At 37.5% G+C, this 19,935-nt stretch overlaps 1 protein-coding gene across 4 annotated transcripts in view; it reads left to right on the top strand.

Annotated features, from left to right (window-relative positions):
* CMSS1 (cms1 ribosomal small subunit homolog) overlaps positions 1–19,935 on the top strand; it is a 416,700-nt gene extending 396,765 nt beyond the window's left edge. For all 4 annotated transcript variants that reach the window (XM_037834420.1, XM_037834428.1, XM_037834436.1 and 1 more), the window contains 6 exons: positions 2,449–2,508; positions 4,128–4,230; positions 9,456–9,516; positions 9,995–10,082; positions 18,133–18,221; positions 19,635–19,935. In XM_037834420.1, coding sequence (XP_037690348.1) covers positions 2,449–2,508; positions 4,128–4,230; positions 9,456–9,516; positions 9,995–10,082; positions 18,133–18,221; positions 19,635–19,718 — 485 coding nt within the window. In that variant the 3' untranslated portion in view covers positions 19,719–19,935. The remainder of the gene's footprint in view (positions 1–2,448; positions 2,509–4,127; positions 4,231–9,455; positions 9,517–9,994; positions 10,083–18,132; positions 18,222–19,634) is intronic.

Consider the following 19,935-nt stretch of genomic DNA (forward strand, 5'->3'; position numbering starts at 1 on the left):
AAGGAGGTGTGGCTGTTTTTTCTTAGTTCTGAATGGAAGGTGGATAGTAGAGCTAGGCCCCACCCCTTTCCTCCTACAGAAGATAAAACCCCCAGGGGGAGGTCATTAGCATTTCAATGGTCTCTCTCTGCCTGTGCTATACCCTTGTCTGGGTCACAGCACTGGGAACTGAAAATGGCTGAGGCTTTCTTCACTGAGCTGAAAAAGAAACAGAAAGTCCCCTTCAGAGCTAGTCCAAGGCAACCCTCCAGGTCTCCAAGGTCAGTCGTCACCCAAAGCCTCTGTCTTCTTGTTGGAGATTCGTCCTCATAGTGAGCAGTTCACACTCACTAGTTAAAATCCCAGTTGGAGCTCAGCTGAGCTGTATTCGCTGGCAGGAGAGAGCGTCTCTCTGGCACTACAAGGCTTTGCAGCTCGGGCTGTTGGGGGGACTTGGATCTGCAGTTTTTACTTACAGACTTTATGCTGTGATCTTGGGCATTCCTCCCAATTCAGGTTGGTGTATGATGAGTGGACAGTCTCGTTTGTCCCCCCACAATTTACTAGGATTATTTATTAGTTTCTGGTTTTTTTTAGTTGCTCCAGGGGGATACTTAGCTTCCACTCCTCTCTATGTCGCCATCTTAGATCCTTCCGATATATACTTTTAAATAAATATGTATCCTTGTAAAATATCATGTTTCATTTGTGTACATTTTAAAATTTATTTGTATGATATTGTGCTGAACCTCTCATTCTGTTTCTTTCCTCACTTAATACTTCTTTGATTTGTTTTTTGTGCATCTAATTTGTTGCTTCTAAATGCTACATAGTAATCCAGTGTTTTCATCTGCCATATATTATTTATCCTTTTTCCCAGGTTATAGACACCTAAGTTGCTTCCAGCTCCCCACTATCACAAACGGTGCCTGGATGAATATCCTTCTGTGCATCCCTTTACATACCACAAGAGACTTTCTTTACATAATTTACCAAAAAATGTAATCACTGGGTCATACAGTGTAAACATCTTAATTTTATTAAATACCTTCCAGAATATCTATACCAATTTACCCTTCCACCTACAATTCACAAGAGTTCCCATTATCCTGCATGCTTGACAGTACTTAGTGTTATACATCTTTCTAACATTTGCATTTTAACAAGTATGTAAAGTATTTTCTCATCATTGTTTTAATTTGCATTTTTATGGTGAATAGTGAGTTAGAGAACCTATTCATAGATTTGTTAGCCATTTCAGCTTTGTCTTTGTATATTGCCTATTCCATGGATTTAAAAGATACTCATTATCACACTAAATGATACAACAAGTTTCTGTTTCACTACTCTAAAAAATTATTGGCAACTCAGTGGAAGGTTAAAAGTTTATTTGTTGTTGCTATTATTTTAAATGCTAGATAACACTTTAAAATATATAATGATTTCCCATTTCACTAATGCTTTATAATCTTGACCAAGAATACACCATTCATATTTTTTTTTTTTTTTTTTTTTGTTTTTTAACATAATTTTATTGAGATATATTCACACACCATACAATCCATCCAAAGTATACAATCACTGGTTCACGGTATCATTACATGTTTGTGCATTCATCACCATGATCATTTTTAGAACATTTGCATTACTCCAGAAAAAGAAATAAAAAGAAAAAAGAAGACCCCAAACATCCCATATCCCTTACCCCTCCCTCTTATTGATCGCTAGTATTGTGCTCTACCCAATTTTAAGACATACAATAGAGATAGGTTAATGCAAGACAGTGTAGTATTGTCAGAGATAGATACATAGATCATTGGAACAGAACAAAACATCCAGAAGTAGATCAATACAAACATGGGCAACTGTTTTTTTTTTTTGCTATTTAGTTATACAATCATTATTGAAGATCAATAACTTCAGGTATTTCCTTCTGGCTATTCTAAAACACTAGACACTGAAAAGAAATATCTATATAATGAGTCAGTACTGGCAGTCATTTGTTAAATCCAAATTTCTCAGTTACATCTCCTCCCTCTCATTTGATCTTTCTCTCAGTCTTCAGGGATATCTGGGCAATGACCATTTTAAACTTCTTCATGCTGGAATGGTGTGTTGACCTTATGTGGTAGAGACATGAACCTGGTTGATGTACTTGGAGAGACTGATACCTCTGGGTTTCAGGGCTTATCTGGCATAGGATCAATCTGGAGACCTTAAATTTCTGAAAAAATAATCTTTCTAAGAAAAACTTTTATAGAGACTTAGGTAGAGCCCAGTGCACTCCCCAGGGTTTTCAGGAATGCTGTTGGTTGGGGCTTGGCATACTTATCATGCTTTTTAGCAAAGTGTTTACAATGTGGCTTGATACCGTTTTCTTCATATTTCTTGTGCTTCACCATTCATATTTAATTTATTTTGGTGTATGCTTGCAAAATTCTCTACAAAGCATGTTTCTTATATTTCTAGACTCCTGTTTCCTCAAGGCCAATGACTTGACTCACAGTCTTTCGTCATATCTAAAAGAAAGTAAGTAAACTCTGATTTTTTTAAATTATTCACCAAGTTATTATCACATTAAAAAGTCTGTGTCTTTAAGACAAAAACCCTTAAAACTTTAAAATAAAAAATGTCTATCTTAAATGAATTTTTAATATTTTTTAATTGCAGAAGTTGTAGGTTTACAGAAAAAATCATGCAGAAAATACAGAGTTCCTATATTCTCTCCTATTATTAACACCTGGCATTAGTATATGGTACCTTGAAAACAATTGATGAAAGAATATCATTATAATTGTACTATTAACTAGTCCATAGTTTACATTATGGTTCATTGCTTGTGTTGTAAAGTCTTATGGGGTTTTAAAAAAATTTTTTATTCTAGTAACATATATACAACCTAAAATTTCCTCTTTAAACCACATGCAAATATATAATTCAGTGCTGTTAATTACATTCACAATGTTGTGGTACCATCATCACCATCTATTACCAAAACTTTTCCATCACCCCAAATAGAAATTCTATACCAATTAAGAATTAACTCCCCATTCTCTGCTCCCACCTGGTAGGACACATGGTAACCTGTATTCTAGTTTCTGACTCTTAAATGGATTTTAAATAGAGGCTTTTTTTTAGATTCATTTGGATATTTTTATCTAGTATATTTATTCTGGTTTTACACTGGATTTGGAATTTTGTTTTTTGGTCTGGTTTTTGTTTTTTAACACTTTAGAAACATTGGTCAGAGAATAGTGTTCTATAGTCCCTGTTCCTCCACTAATTTGCTGTTTGACCTGGGACAAGTCACTGAGTACTCCCTGGGGTTTGATTTTGTTATCTAAAGGATAAGGAAGTTAGACCATGTGATCCCCATCCCAGTTGTGATATTCTGAAATTCTGTTCACATACTCAGAACTCTGACTGTGGCTATTGTGTAATCTAATTTGACCTTTTCAATTTGTGTTGATTATTAGTGTAGCCAGGAGTAATTTAGATTATTCATATCATGTGGCCTTTTATATGTAGCCAACAATAGAATAGTTTAGATGTACAGATTTAACATTCTTATTTCAAACTCTGAGCAATTCCAATGACATCCAACTTGTTCATATACCAGTTTTACCACTTATAAGCTGGGTGTCCTTGTTACTTAACCTTTTTCAGCCTCACATTCAGCAAATATAAATATAGATAATAATAGAATCAACCTCACTGGATTATGAGATAATGCTTATAAAGTGCTCAGCACAGTATCAATGCTTTGAAAAATGTTTGCTATTACTTAAATGTAAGTTCCATTTTATATCTAATGCTGAATGTCCCTTTAAAGTTTAACATTATTGAATCAGTTATTTTCAGTGAACATTGCCTTCAAGCACCAAATATAATTAAAATATTGAAATGTATTGTCCAAATTTTTTACTTAGTCCTAAAACTAATCACATTTTGTAAGTATACATTGTGTCATGTTAGTGATATTACATTTTAATAAAATATCGTGAATAACCAAAGAATAGAGTCTAGAAATGCTCACTGTATTTTATTTTGCTTAAACCTTAACAAAGAAGTGTTTAGAGAGAATTGTCAACTTTAGAGGCCCTGTTTTGCTATATTTAGAGCAATATTTTTTGTGCTGTTTTGTCCAGTCTGCCCTAAATGGGTAAAACTTTGGAAAAACCACAGCGAGAAGAAATCAGTCCTGATGCTGATCATCTGCAGTTCTGCCATCCGAGCCCTGGAGATCATTAGGTAGGAAGCTTCTCCTATTTTATTCCATAAATGTTTTCTGAATAACCGATGTGTTCCAAACTGGTATGTTTTATGTACTAGAGAATTAGCAATGAACAAACCAGAGTTCCTGCCCTCATGGAGCTTACTTTCCAGTGGGGGAGACACACAATAAACAAATAAATATAGTATAGTGTCAGGTAGTGAGAAGTTAAGTAAAGAAAAATAAAGCATGCCACAGGGATACAAAGGGATAGGGGCTACTTTTAAAAGAGTGGCCACAGAAAAATCTTAGAATGAGGTGAAGGAGAGAGCCAAACACCTATCTGGAAGAAGAGTGTTCCAGGCAGAGAGAACCGTAAATGCAAAAAGCCCTGAGACGGCTTCCACGGGAGAGGTTTTTTTTTTTTTTTTTTTTTTCTTTTCATTTTATTGAGATATGTTCACATACCATGCAGTCATACAAAACAAAGCATACATTTAGTTGTTTACAGTACCATTATATAGTTGTGCATTCATCACCAAAATTAATTTTTGACATTTTCATTACCACACACACAAAAATAATAAGAATAAAAATTAAAGTGAAAAAGAGCAATTAAAGTGAAAAAGAACACTAGGTGCCTTTTTTTTTTTCCTTCCTCCATTTTTCCACTCATCCATCCGTAAACTAGACAAAGGGGAGTGTGGTCCATATGGCTTTCCCAATCACATTGTCACCCTTTATAAGCTACATTTTTGTACAATCGTCTTCAAGATTCATGGGTTCTGGATTGTAGTTTGATAGTTTCAAGTATTTACCCAAGGGAGGGTTTTGAGCAGAGTTGTCGCGTAATCTGAGTAATCACTTTCAAGATTCTCCCTGGCTGCTGTGTGGAGAACATATATTGTAGGGGACAAGGGTAAAAGCAGGAAGATAATACCAGCAACAACCAGTTAGAAGAAAAAATGGAGGAGAAGATCTGGTTTAAAATAGTAACAAGAAAAGGTACAATACTAAGGAATAAACTTGAAGTCTGTGTAAAGAAAACAGGGACATAGATGATCTTGGAGAAACAAAAAGACATAACTATATTCTTGAATAGGACTCAACATTGTAAAGACGTTATTCTTCCCTAGGATAATCTAAAAATTTCACGGATTCCCAATAAAATTGTTTTTCAAACTAGATAAACTAATTCTAAGTGCATATGGAAAATACTCAAGAAAAAATAGCCAGATAAATTCTGAAAAAGAATTCTAACCAGAAGATGCTATTTGTATCAGATTACAAAAAAAAAAAAAAGTCTCAATAATTAAGACAGTATGAAACTGGCTCATGCATGATAGTTCAATGGAACAGAATCAATAGTTCAGAAATAGACCCAAATGCATTTGAAAATGTAGCATATGGCTAAGGTGACAAATCAGTAGGGAAAGATGGATTATCTAAGAAATGATGTTACAACAACTGGGTAATCATCTGGGAAGTTGGATCCACATCTCACTTCTTATACTAAAATAAACTCCAAATAGAGTGAAGGTTTAAATGTAAAAATTATGTTTTAAAGATAACCTGTCAGTGCTTTACTAAGTGTTTTCACATACCTTTTCAGTCCCTGTAGTTTCTGTACAAAAAACAAAAAGGTCCAACTGTATCTGTGGTAACATTCAGCTTTCAAATAAGAGCTACAAGAATAAGGTGGGATTTACCGGGACCAGCCCTCTCTAGAAGCCAGGCACTGGACCAGGCTTTGGAACTTTATCAAAAAGACTAAGGTGGAAATGTGGACATAGAGTAGTTATTTAACATCAGCTTTTCTAAATGAACTAATCTAATCGTGAATTTAGAAAAGTAGATGTTAAGCTTTGTTAATAGTCCTTCAAACCCTCCTTTCCCCACCTAGACACACACATTGAATCCTATCACATATCCACCCAGTAAAAAAAAGTGTTTCATTCAACTGCTTCTGCTCTAAACATAATTGACCTTCAAGATCTCAGCTGTTTCTGGACTGCTGTGGTTGCTGATCCTGAATCATAGGAATTCACAATGACTTTACAGTGCTTTCAAAACTACCACCACAGAACTAATTTCACATTCAAATGCTAATGACAAAGAGGCTGGCCTGGAGGTGGCCTCTTAAAAACAACTTGTCAGATTGATTAGAGCTTTTACTGTACATAAATTGCTTTCTCAGGGGCATAAAAGCACTGTATTGTTACACTTAATTTATCAATTCTCAGTATTTTCTTTGTGTCCTCAGTAATATTATGATCCATTTCAAAGTTACGTGGTTTGCAAAAGGGGATTTCTGAGCAGGCACAAGGAGCCCTATTCACAAAGACTACCACTGAATAATTCTAACTTTTGTAAGAACATCTATTCTCTCGAGTTATGTTAAATATCTCCCCTGAATTGTCTTCCTAATTAACCTGGCCATGGAGAAGGCTTATTTGTAAGTAAAAACTGTAGTACAATTTGTAATCAGCATGATTCACTATTTTGCAAACTTATATATTTCTACTGGTTAATAATATTTCTCAAGATGTAAAAAGATATATAAAGGAAGTAGTATTCCCAAGCAGTATTCCCTTTTTAGGCCTATCCCCAAATATCAATTACAAAGACTGTTCATTTATACCCACTTTGTCTCAAAACAGAATTTGAGGTGATATGTATATAGAAATACATGCAACAAATATAAAATAGGTGGTGAAATGAAAGCAATGAAAAAAATAAGGTCAGAAAATCAGGTGGAGCCAGCTAGAATCGGTGATCAAGATCACTTCCATAATGCCCTATTCAACTGCAGAAGTGGCCCAAGCTGTGGCCCCACACTTAGGAAACAGTTGCTAGATGTGTGATATTTTCTGGGTTTAAAAGTAAATTAATTTAAATTTTAAAAAGTTCCCTCAGTATCATAGCTTTTCCCATTGTGACTTAGTGGCAGCATCCTCAATATCATCCCGCAATAATGACAGTGGACAGTTGATGCGATGTGGCTACTTTGTGGAACATCCTTCAGTGCAGGTTGAGGGCCTGCTGCCAAAGCCAAGTTGATTAAGACAGATGTTTAAGGTACCAACAAGCATGATCTGACCCACAGAGCTGACTGTCTGAATTGATCTAAATAGATACAGAATTTTGAATACCAAGAAACCAAATAAACTGCCTATCCTGTAGACCAGAGGTTGCGAATCAACAGCCCAAGGGCTAAATTCACTCTACAAACATATTGTGTCTAAAGAATTTGAATGAATTGCCCATATATATGTATATATATTTTTGTTTGTTTGTTTGTTTGTTTTTGAGGGAACCAATTTTATTAACTCTGACTGCAACATAAAGGTTTCGTAGCTGTGCTGTTTTATGTCATACCAGGAAGGTTGCCAATGCCATGAAATGCAGTTTTTTAAGAAAACCATAATTTAAATTACATTAAATTGACAACAGTAATAACATCAAAACCTCAAAAATCAGATATTAAGAAAATGAAAGCCATTTCCCAAAGACATTGTGAGGGTGTCTTTAAAATATGCAAGACTTTGTAAAAAGAAAAACAAAAGGTTTTAAATGTAGTATCTTTTCACATTATCATTTATACAGACGTTTATCTGGACAAATCAATTCTTGTTAAAAATCCAAGCTTTTTACAATACCAGCTTTTGGGGCAATGACAAAAGAGAGAAACAGCCTGGAATGTACAGAGGTTCTGAAATAGGCTTTTCCTTAGGTCTTTAATCTCAAATTTTCATCCTTCATATGGTAATTCCAAACAGTCATCCTAGAAACAAGTAGCGGTAGTATTTAAGCTGTAGATTTCTCTGTGTTATTCTGATTTACTTTTTGAATGCTGGTGATGGCTCACGCAAAAGATTGCTACATAAAGAGCAAAATTTAAGACTGCTGTTTCCCCAATAACAGTTACCCATATTTAAAATAAGATTTCACATATAAAAATCTAGATTTCTGGCTTCTCTAAAAATCAGATGGTCTTGTGACACTGGACCCTTAACCTCACATCATAGTAACTGGCTGAGCAGTTGTTGACCCATTTAACAGGACATTTGCTCTCTAGTTTCCCTTAGTCCTCACTGCTGCCTCCTAGATTCCCTCGCTCATTTATATCACCTGTTTTGATATCGCTAATTCTGCAGGCTTTTGTTTTGGCAATGGTTTTCTTCCCTGCCCCGGCAGAATCCTTTCCATACATAGAATTGTACAGAGAATGTCACTCTGCAAAGTAGATAAAAGTGGGACTGTTCTGATTGAACGTCACCTCATTCCCTACCTCCCCTTCATGGCAGCTACAGGCAGACCTTTGTAATGTCCTTGGGCTCCACAGAACACAGGCTGACAACAGCTCTCTAAGATATTTTTCACAACCATATTTTTTATGAGAACTACACTGCAGAGTTTGAAGATAAATTCTCTGCCAGGAAACTGAAAACCAGAAATACTGTATTACAAGTGAAGGGTAGATCCATATGTTTTGATAATCAACATAACCCAAGTAAGGTTAACCTATTTATGAAAGATAGAGGCCAACTTTCATACAGTTTAACCTGAATAAAAGGCCACTCCACTTTCATTCCAGAGACAGGCTGTATTAGTTAGGATTCTCTAGGGAAACAGAATCAACAAGAGATATCTAAATAAAAGAATTTATAAAAGTGTCTCACACAACTTTGGGATGCACAAGTCCAAATTCCGTAGGGCACGCAGCAAACTGGCAACACCAATAAAAGTGTTCGATGAACTCAGGCAGCGAACTGGCAACTTCGATGAACTCCTCAGAAAATACTTCACTGGCTAGCCAAAGAAGTGAAGGTCCTCTCTGTCTTGCTTAAAAGTCTTCAACTGATAGTAGTAAACCCAGCTGATTGAATTCTCCCATTGTGGAAGACATGCCCTTCATTGATGTAATCAGTCACAGCTGCAGCCAATTGACTGATGATTTAATAAACCACCTTGCTGGTTTATTAACTAGCCATAAATGTCCTTGCAGTAATGGTTAGGCCAGTGCTTGCTTGCCAGATACCTGGGCACCATCACATGGCCAAGTTGACACATGAACCTAACCATCACACAGGCTAACCTGAAAATTTCAAAAATGTTTGCATGTATCTATACACACACACACACACGTGCATACACACAGACACACACATGCACACATTCTTTTCAGTGAAGCAAGACAAAGTAGTCAACTTGCCTAGTATGAGTGAACTTTCTCATACATTAATCTATTCCTTTTCATCAGGTCGATGACAGCATTCAGAGGAGACAGCAAAGTTATGAAATTATTTGCCAAACACATAAAAGTAAGCAAGGACCTGTGGTTTCTGATGGGGGTGGAGGGACTCCTGTAATGATCCCAAAGGACCAGTCCTGGACCTCAGCTTTTCCCTTCATCCTTTCCTCATTTCCTTAGCAAGCATTCTCTTTGATGCCTTCCTTACATAACATATTTGACAACCATCTTGGTTTTCTTTGAAATCCTCTGACTCCATATACGTACCTCCTCCCTATATACCCATCTCCCTCCACAGCAGTCACCACTCCTCCATCCTCTGAAATTCCTGTACAGAAGCTGGATTCTTCAAGGTTTTATCCATTTTCTAGGGAGATGCCCTTCTACCTTGGTATTAACCTTCCTTGCCCTGCCAGTTGACCCTAAACAAGAATAGCCCTCATTTCTTTTTTACTTTTTTAACTTTGAGGTAAAATGCTCTAAACTGGCTTATGATTGCACTTCCTAATGACTTTTCCCTTTCTTCCTTCTCTTCCATCTTATTATAGATTCAGGAGCAAGTAAAGTTGCTGGAGAAGCGTGTGGTACATCTGGGTATAGGAACTCCAGGAAGAATTAAAGAACTAGTTAAACAAGGTAAGAAAAGAGGCAGTGAGACTCCTACCAGGAACTGGGAATTTGTCTTTCCCCCATGTGATTTTGGGAAACAGTATTTGTGATATAGTGAAACCAGACCACTGAACTGATTCAGTAGTTGTAAATTCTGCCTTTAGTCCGTAAAGCCAGTCAACATGTTTAAGGCAGCAGGGAATGGCAAGTACATATGCCCACCCAAATACACTCAAATTCTGATTGCTTTAAGGTGGTTAGTAGATCTGCACAGCCTTCATTCCACCAATTTACAGCCTCTGGAATTTATAGAGTTAAAAGTGTTGAGCATTTCCCTCTCTCTTAATTGAGTCTTAGCTTCTCAAGGCTCTATTCTGGTTGAGGGCTGGTATCTAAAAATGCAGCTCCTACAAAGAGATACAGGTATTCTGGAACATTTCTCTGGAATGCATTTCTCTTCTAGTGCTTTACCCAGAAAGTATTCCAGACAACATCCACCAGTGTGTTTTCATAGCTTAATTGATTTACTCAAAGCCAGTAGCCTCAAAACCTGTAATCTGCTCTTGATCTTATTACCTGCTCTACCTGCCTGACAGTTGTATAGATTTCATTCTCAATGCTTATTCCCAAATTGCTGATTTAATACTGTAATACAGTTTTTTAAAAAATAACTGTTTAGAACTCTTTCTGGATTATTTTTTATATCTAAAAGTAATATATTCATGAATTTAGCAAATCATTATAGAGATGGTCATTGCCAGAAAGCAAACTGAGGCTAAAAGATACTGGTATTTCTCTCTAGATGAAAACCATCCAGGATTAAATGAACCCACTGTATGCAGAGTTCTGTACAAAAGTAAAGAAGTAACAGACTTAGCCCCAGACAAGGAAGGGAAACAAACACTTTTTGAGTTACTACCTGTACAGAGTGCTATGCTAGACACCCTTACAGATGTTATTTTGAGTACCATTTGGTACTCTCAGCAACCTTGCAGGCTGGCATTCTTATTTTTATAAGGGTAAACTGAAGTTCAGAAGGGTTAAGTTACCCCTCCCAAGGTCTCTCAGTACAGGCCTTCCTGGTTCCAGAGCCTTTCCCCCTCAAGAAGTTCCTGATCCAGCCGAGGAGATAAAGTACATAAAATGAGAATAACATTATGAGGCAGTAAATGGTAAGGGCCAACTGAGCACTTGGTTCTAAGTCCTACAGTAGTTGAATGAAGAAGAGACTATTATGGTGGCTAGACTCTGCAGGGAAGGCTTTATAGACCAAAAAGGTCTTTAAGTGACCTTTGAAGTATGAGAAGGATTAAAATAGGCAGGGAGATGTGAAGAAAGCATTCAGGAATGGGAGCACAGCCCAATCAGAGGGGGGCAGGCAGATACATGTGATATATTAAGAGAAGACAGTGGGTAGACAAGACAGTGTTGAGGTTAGGAGCTTCTTCTAGGGATTTAGACCTCCAGATTCAAATCCAAAGTCCAGCACCTTACGAGCTGTGTGAAGTTACTTAATCTTTTCTAAGCCTGTTTCTTTATCATATAAACAAGGATAGTATAACAGTACCTGCTCATAGGATTCTTGTAAAAAGAAAATGCAATAAAGAGTTCAGCACAATGAGTAGCATGCCCTAAGCACTCAATAAGTACTAATTATTATGTTTATTAAAGAGACCAGCTTTCTGGCTTTGAGACTTCATGAGCTGTAGTAGCAGGTGATTCATTTGCAAAGAAACACTGTGAAGGGAGGACCTTGAAGCATAAGCTGAGGAGTTTTGGTTTTGTCCTGGGCATGTAAAAGGGTGTCAAAAGTTAGGTACGGATGAAAAGCGTTGGCCATCATTCTATGAGACACAGAGTTGGGAGAGACTGGCTGGGCATCAGGAGAGGCCAGAGTGGACTCAGCTTGGTCCCCTCCTCCCCTGTGACCCTTAGCCAAGAGATTCACCTGTCCTCTTCCTGGAGTCCAGATGTTTTCTGTCACCAGATCCCCCTGCCACAGGGCCACCTTTCCTTTATTTAAAAAAGAGAGAGGAACAGAGAAAACAAGGCTGTCCAGAATGTTGGAATGAGATTTTCTACGGAGTTGTGAGAACTCAGTGCAATGGCTTCTTTCATGTGGAAAAACCATTTAAGGAGCTTTTGATTTTTTTAATAATACTAATGGAAATAATTTTTACTTTCTGATTCTGACTGGATGAATGGTTTAATATTCATTAACCATATATGTCATAGGTGTTAGGCTACATACAACGTGTATAAAAAGAACAGTCCTGGCACTCTAGACACTGAAAATCTGACAAAGAGAGACTAATGGCATATAACTCATTTTATGTAGCTGCTTATGACTTAACAACATGTTAATACATTTGATATAGGCCAATGAGGGAGAGTTTCCAGACATGCAAAGATATCCCATGTCATTGGGGTCTACACAGTTACAGACAGAATTGTGTTGTTTAATTTAAAATGAAGGGGATTTTTCTGACTGTAAGAGACTGTGAAAGATGCAAAAAGGTACAAAGAAGAAAATAAAAGTCACTTTAGAGATAATCCCTTGCTAGTCAATATTCAGATATATTTTCTTTCAGTCTTTCTATATAATTATATATTTATTTTCACAAAGGGGAGATCATACTGCTTTTTTTTTTTATTGAGATTGTTCACATACCATACAATTATCCAAAGATCCAAAGCGTACAATCAGTTGCCCACGGTACCATCATACAGCTGTGCATCCATCACCACAATTAATTTTTTTTTCAATTTTTAGAACAATTTCCTTACTCCAGAAAAGAAACAAAGACAAAAAAAGGAAATTCAAATCTTCCCATACCCCTAACCACCCCCCCCTCCATTATTGACTCATAGTATTGATATTGTACATTTGTTACTGTTGGTGAAAGAATGTTAAAACACTACTAACTATGGTATATAGTCTGCAATAGGTATATTTTTTCCCCTATATGCCCATCTATTATTAACTTCTAGTTATAGTATCATACATTTGTCCTGGTTCATGAAAGAGATTTCTAATATTTGTACAGTTAATCATGGACATTGCCCACTACAAGGTTCACTGTTTTATACATTCCCATCTTTTAACCTCCAACTTTTCTTCTGGTGACATATGTGACTCTGAGCTTCCCCTTTCCGCCACATTCACACGCTGTTCAACACTGTTAGTTATTCTCACAACGTGCTACCATCATCTCTGTCCATTTCCAAACATTTTAGTTCAACCTAGTTGAATATTCTGCTCATAATAAGCAACCGCTCCCTATTTGTTAGCCTCGTTCTGTATCCTGGTAACTTATATTTTGTGTCTATGGGTTTACATATTATAATTAGTTCATATCAGTGAGACCATGCTGTATTTGTCCTTATGCATCTGACTTATTTCATTCAATATAGTGTCCTCAAGGTTTCTTCATCAACCCATTTTTTTAAGACAGTTTTGTTCACACACCATATATTCCATCCTGAGTAAACAATTGATGGTTCCCTGTATAGTCACACATTTATGTATTCACCACCATCACCACTATCTATATAAGGACATCTCCATTTCTTCCACAAAGCAGGAGGAAGAGTCAAAGAAGGTAGAGAGACAAAAGAAAGGGAAAAAAAGAAAGAAAGAAAAAATGACAGCTGGGAAGCAGCAAAAGAAAAGATAGCATTAAACTAAAGTAGACTAAAGAGTCAGACAACATTACCAATGCCAGGAGTCCCATACCCCTCCCTTATGTCCCCCTCTTATATGCATTTAGCTTTGGTATATTGCCTTTGTTATATTAAAGGAAGCACAATACAATGTTTCTGTTAATATAGTCTCTAGTTTGCATTGATTGTATTTTTCCCCCAGTGCCGCCCTATTTTTAACACCTTGCAAGGTTGACATTCATTTGTTCTCCCTCATGAAAAAACATATTGTACCTTTTATCACAATTGTTGAGCACTCTAGGTTTCACTGAGTTATGCATTCCCAGTCATCTTTCCTTTTTCCTTCTGGTATCCCATATGCTCCTAACCTTCCTCTTTCAACCATGCTCACAATCATCTTTGTTCAGTGTACTTACATTGCTGTGCTACCATCACCCAAAATTGTGTTCCAAACTTCTCATTCCTGTCTTTTCCTGTCTGTCTGTAATGCTCCTTTTAGTATTTCCTGTGGCACAGATATCTTGTTCACAAACTCTGTCATTGTCTGTTTGTCAGAGAATATTTGAAACTCTCCCTCATATTTGAAGGACAGCTTTCCCGGATATGGGATTCTTGGTTGGTGGTTTTCTCTTTTGGTATCTTAAATCTATCACCCCACTTCCTTCTTGCCTCCATGGTTTCTGTTGAGAAATCCGCACATAGTCTTATCAAGCTTCCTTTGTATGTGATGGATCGCTTTTCTCTTGCTGCTTTCAGGATTCTCTCTTTGTCTTTAACTTTTGAAAATCTGATTATTAAGTGTCTTGGCATAGGCCTATTCAGATTTATTCTGTTTCTGGTGTGCTGCACTTCTTGGATCTGTAATTTTATGTCTTTCATAAGAGATGGGAAGTTTCCATTGATTATTTCCTCTGTTACTGTTTCTGCCCCTTTTCCCTTCTCTTCTCCCTCTGGGACACCCATGACATGTACATTCAAGCATTTCATGTTGTCATTTAGTTCCCTGAGACATTGCTCATATTTTTGCATTCTTTTCCCCATGTGTTCTTCTGTGTGTAGGCTTTCAGGTGTCTTGTTCTCCAGTTCCTGAGTGTTTTCTTCTGCCTCTTGAGATCTGCTATTGTATGTCTCCATTGTGTCTTTCATGTCTTGTGTTGTGCCTTTTATTTCCATAGATTCTGCCAGTTTTTTCAGCTTTCGATTTCTGCCTTATGTACGCCCAGTGTTTTCATTATATGCTTCATCTCTTTTGCCATATCTTCCCTAAACTTTTTGAATTGATTTAGCATCAGTTGTTTCAATTCCTGTATCTCATTGAAGTGTAAGTTTGTTCCTTTGACTGGACCATACCTTCATTTTTCTTAGTGTAGGTTGTAGTTTTCTTTTGTCTAGGCATCTGGTTTCCTTGGTTACCCCAATCAGGTTTTCCCAGACCAGAACTGGCTCAGGTCCCAGAAGGAGGAAATATTCAGCACCAGGTTTCCCTGAGAATGTGTCTTAGAAATTTGACACACCCTGTGACACCTCAAGGCGCTGTACTTTTCCTAACCTGCAAAACTGGTGGCACCTGTCAGCCTGTCGCTCCCCACTGGTGTAAAGAGGTGCGGCCCCTTTAATTCTCAGCTTACATTGTTTCTGGTTTGATTGTTTTCCCCCAGGCCCTGGGGTGTGGTTCTGAATGGAAGGTGAGTGGTAGAGCTGGGCACCACCTCTTTCCTCTTAGGGAAGATACACTCCCTAGGGAATTTTCATTTGTATTTAAATAGGCTCTTTGTCTCTCTGACTCTTCTGAACTGAAAATAGCTGAGTCTTTCTCCACTGCAGAGTGCTGCAAACTGCAAATGGCTCAGACTTTCTCCACTGAGCCGCTCAGGTTGAAAGAGAGAAACATGGACAGAAAGCTCCCTTTCAGGGTCAGTCCACAGCCCCCAGTTTCACCGTTGGCGAGAGATAGCACCCAGTCCTCTGGGCTCCCCCCTCCCGAGACAGAGAAGTCCCTTGGCTCTTCAAGGTCAGTCATCACTAAAAGCCTCTGTTTGCTTGTTGGGGTTTGCAGCTTGCAGTCCACATTTGCCAATTAAAACTGCAGCTGGAGCTGGCCTGAGGTATATTTGCTTGTTCAGAGAGTGCCACTCTCTATCTCAGCAAGGCTTTGTAGTTTGTATTACCATGGGGGAGGGGGCTCCCAGCTCACATCCGCAGTTTCTACTCACAGATTCCATGGTGTGATCTCAGGCATTCCTCCCAATCCAGGTTGGTGCATCATATGTGGACAGTCGCACTTGTCCCCCAGCAGTTATTCCAGATTATTTACTAGTTGTTCCTAGTTGTTTATTAGTTGCTCTGGGGGGACTTACTAACTTCCACTCCTGTCTGTGCCACCATCTTCTTCCGTTTCCTCATACTGCTTTTTTCACTAATATATATCATGAAGACTTTCCTTGTCATGAAATTGTTTTAATTTTACATCTGTAATAACTACATAATATTCTGTTGCAAGGTTATATTGTTTAGTAGCAACTCTATTATCGTAGGGTGTTCAGGTTTACAGTTGTTGCTATTATAAATAATACTATAATAATATTATAAATGATCATCATTGCAAGTAAATGTGTTTGTTTCTGATGTTTTTATTGGGATGTATCATAGAAGGAAAATTATTTTATCAAATCATAAGCATTTGAAATCTCTTATATAATGTCCACTTGCCTTCCAGAGAGGCTGTACCTATTTTGCTCACTCACCAGCAGTTATTTTTTCTTTAATTCAGTTTTACTGAGCTATATTCACTTACCATACAGTCATCCATGGTGTACAATCAACTGTTCATAGTACCATCATATAGTTACTCATTTATCACCCCGATCTATTTTTGAAGATTTACACCAGAAAGAATAGAAATAAGAATAAAAAATAAAAGTACAAAAGAACACCCAAACCATCCCACCCCATCCCACCCCATGCCACCCTATTTTTCATTTGGTTTTTGTCCCCATTTTTCTACTATCCATCCATACGCTGGATAAAGGGAGTGTGATCCACAAAGTTTTCACAATCACACTGTCACCCCTTATAAGCTACATGGCTATACAATCTTCTTCAAGGGTCAAGGCTACTGGGTTGAAGTGTGATAGATTCAGGTATTTACTTCTAGCTATTCCAATACATTAAAACCTAAAAGGATATCTATATAGCGCATAAGAATGCCCACCAGAGTGACCTCTCGACTCCATTTGAAATCTCTCAGCCACTGAAACTTCATTTTGTTTCATTTCACATCCCCCTTTTGAACAAGAGGATGTTCTCAATCCCGTGATGCCAGGTCCAGATTAATCCCTGGGAGTCATATCCCGTGTTGCCAGGGAGATTTATACTCCTGGGAGTCAGATCCCACATAGGGGGGCGGGAAGTGAGTTCACCTGCCGAGTTGGCCTAGCTAGAGAGAGAGAGCCACATCTGAACAACAAAGAGATTCTCAGGGGGAGACTCTTAGGCACAATTATAAGCAGGTTTAGCCTCTCCTTTACCAGCAATTATTTTTAAGGGCAGTATATCAATCCATTGTGTTTCCCAATTTATCACTTCTATTTTAATTTTGCAGAGGGAGTTTTCAATAAGAGGCATTTAATTATAAGAAGCATGAAAAAATATTTAAAGAGGAAAATAATGAAATAACCACAGAAAAAAGAGGAGGGGGAAGTGCTTGCAGGGTAAAGAAGACTTGAGATAACATTTCCCAGTGTAACATGGCACAGCTCAGGGCAGTGGGAGGAACATGAGGAGTGGGAAAACCGGACTCTGTGCCCACCTCTGAGCCCTGTGAGGACCAGACTCTCCCTGAGGTCCCTTCCAACTCTCACATTCCATAATTGTTATCTTCTAGATAGATGGGAAAAGAAAAGGATCAGAGTCCTTAAGTGATTTACCAGTCTCATCAAAGGATAGCAGACTTTGGATAGAACCCATTCATCTTAACTCCTTTTCTGCCTAAAATTAACTACCTAACTCTGGCCCCATCTTTCTGCCCACTCACCTCCTCAGAGTCTTGCAGACTTCCTCAGGTTCAACTCTTCTGAAAGTCCACTACCCCTAACTGCAGGATACGTCTTATCAAATAATTGTTAGGAATGAGCCTTGGGGCTTCATGAAATGCCAGCACATAAGCATTTGAATGAGCTTTGCAAGAACAGTTTCTCTGCTTTTCGCAGAATTAGTGATAAGATTATGAGAAAAGCAAGTCTCAGAATGCTACATTTGTTTTCCATCAGGCAAGGGCAGCACTTAATGTGCAGAGATTAGTTGTCAGGGGAGAGGACAGCAAATGAGGCAAAAGCAACCAAGAGAATAGAAAATCATTTTAATAAGCTTCTTCATGGTGTCTTTACTCTAGCAGCTTTCTCCCTATCTCTTTCAGGTGGCCTTAATTTGAACCCATTAAAATTTCTGGTTTTTGACTGGAACTGGAGAGATCAGAAGTTGAGGAGACTGATGGACATTCCCGAGGTATTATGTAACCAACAATTGCCTTTAATCATTTTTTTTTTTATTTGAACTTGAGTTCAAACATTGTAATAAAGTCTTCAACATAGGAAGCCAATGCCTTCTGGCTTTTGAAATGATTTCTATCTTTTAACTCAGAGGTAACTACAGTTATAGAGACTACCTCAACCCCTTACACATAACTATCCTTTCCACATGCTTTATAGGAATTGGCTTTGTTTCTTCATCAGATGAGCAGTGGCCTCTGCCCACCAGGGACTGCATCTAAGCCTCTGAGAGACAGGAATATCTGAAGGACTAGCCATATTTCCCATGCCTTTATTTACAAACACAATCATCTTTGCCTTTCACCCTTATATGTACACTTTTGGGGAGGGTTAGAGGGGCACAAAGTTGCCTCATTGCTCATATCTCCATATCCCCAAAGACTCACTCTCTTAATTTAGAGGGCTATTTTGGTCTTGCAGGATGGGGAAATCTTTTAGTGTTTCAGTGGATTAAAATGGAATGATTGAATGCTTTTCTGGGCAGAGCATTATCTCACATATATATTTATATATAAATTTATCTAATAATCTGTTATCATAATGTGAAAAATTTATTTGCCACCCACCATATTGTCATGGAGCTCATTTTCCAGTGTAGCCTGATGCTTCTAAGTAGCTGTTGGAGAGAAAGGGGTTTGTACAGAAATAAACATGGCTGCCATTTACCAATCAGGAATGATTTCTATGGCAGCAACTATTGAAAAGGCTTGGAAATATTTCTTCAAATATGCTGCATGAATTAGTTTGTCATATAAAACTATGTTCCTAGAATGACCAAACCTGGTTATAATTGATCAGTGAATTATATCAGACGTCAATTCAAGTTAGAAGACAATTTACTTAGTTCCCTACATAATACACATACACACACACACACACGCACACACTGTCCCCTGACATGACTGTTTTTTTGTTTTTTTTTTAATTGATTTATAACCAATCTGATGTCAGACAGACAAGGCCATATTTGATGATTTCAGTTAGAATGTTAAATCTAAGTAATCTTCCATTAGCTTTCTAATGACCTGTAGTCATTTTTTTTTATATTGATGTCATTATCAGCAGTCATCATAAAAATCTAATATTGAAATACTGTGTATAACACAGAAATCACACCTAGGATACATTGTTTTTAATGGCTGCAAACAAAAGGCTACTTTAATGAAACTGATGTTTTACATCGTATCCTTTACTTATGTTAATATTTCACCTCTGAATCAAGTGTGGTTTAAGACTTTGCTCTCTCTCATTCTGGTCATAATAGCTGCATAAATTGCAGAGTCCAGATAGTCGAATTTATTCACCAAGGCTTGTTTTTTCTTGATCATAACTTTTTTTTTTTTTTTTAATTTGCTTTTCTCTTATTTAGATAAAAAAGGAGGTTTTTGAACTTCTGGAAATGGGAATACTCAGTCTGTGCAAGTCAGAGTCTTTGAAGCTGGGCCTTTTCTAAGGCTGAGTCTGAATGAAGATTCCATTTTTAACGGTGGAATTTGTATCTCTGTTTAATGATTGGTACATTGGGAGCACTCAGTAAATATCGGCTATTATTTTATTACATTAACTGCATCACCAAATGGATGACTGGGAATACTGGGCTTTGGGGATTCTTTGATAGAAATGGATCTTTTTGCCAACTCCCTTCTTTGTATAATAAAGTATCACCAGTT

Source organism: Choloepus didactylus, chromosome 1 (genome assembly GCF_015220235.1).
Source record: "Choloepus didactylus isolate mChoDid1 chromosome 1, mChoDid1.pri, whole genome shotgun sequence".
In the NCBI taxonomy this organism is placed as follows: Eukaryota; Metazoa; Chordata; class Mammalia; order Pilosa; family Megalonychidae; genus Choloepus; species Choloepus didactylus.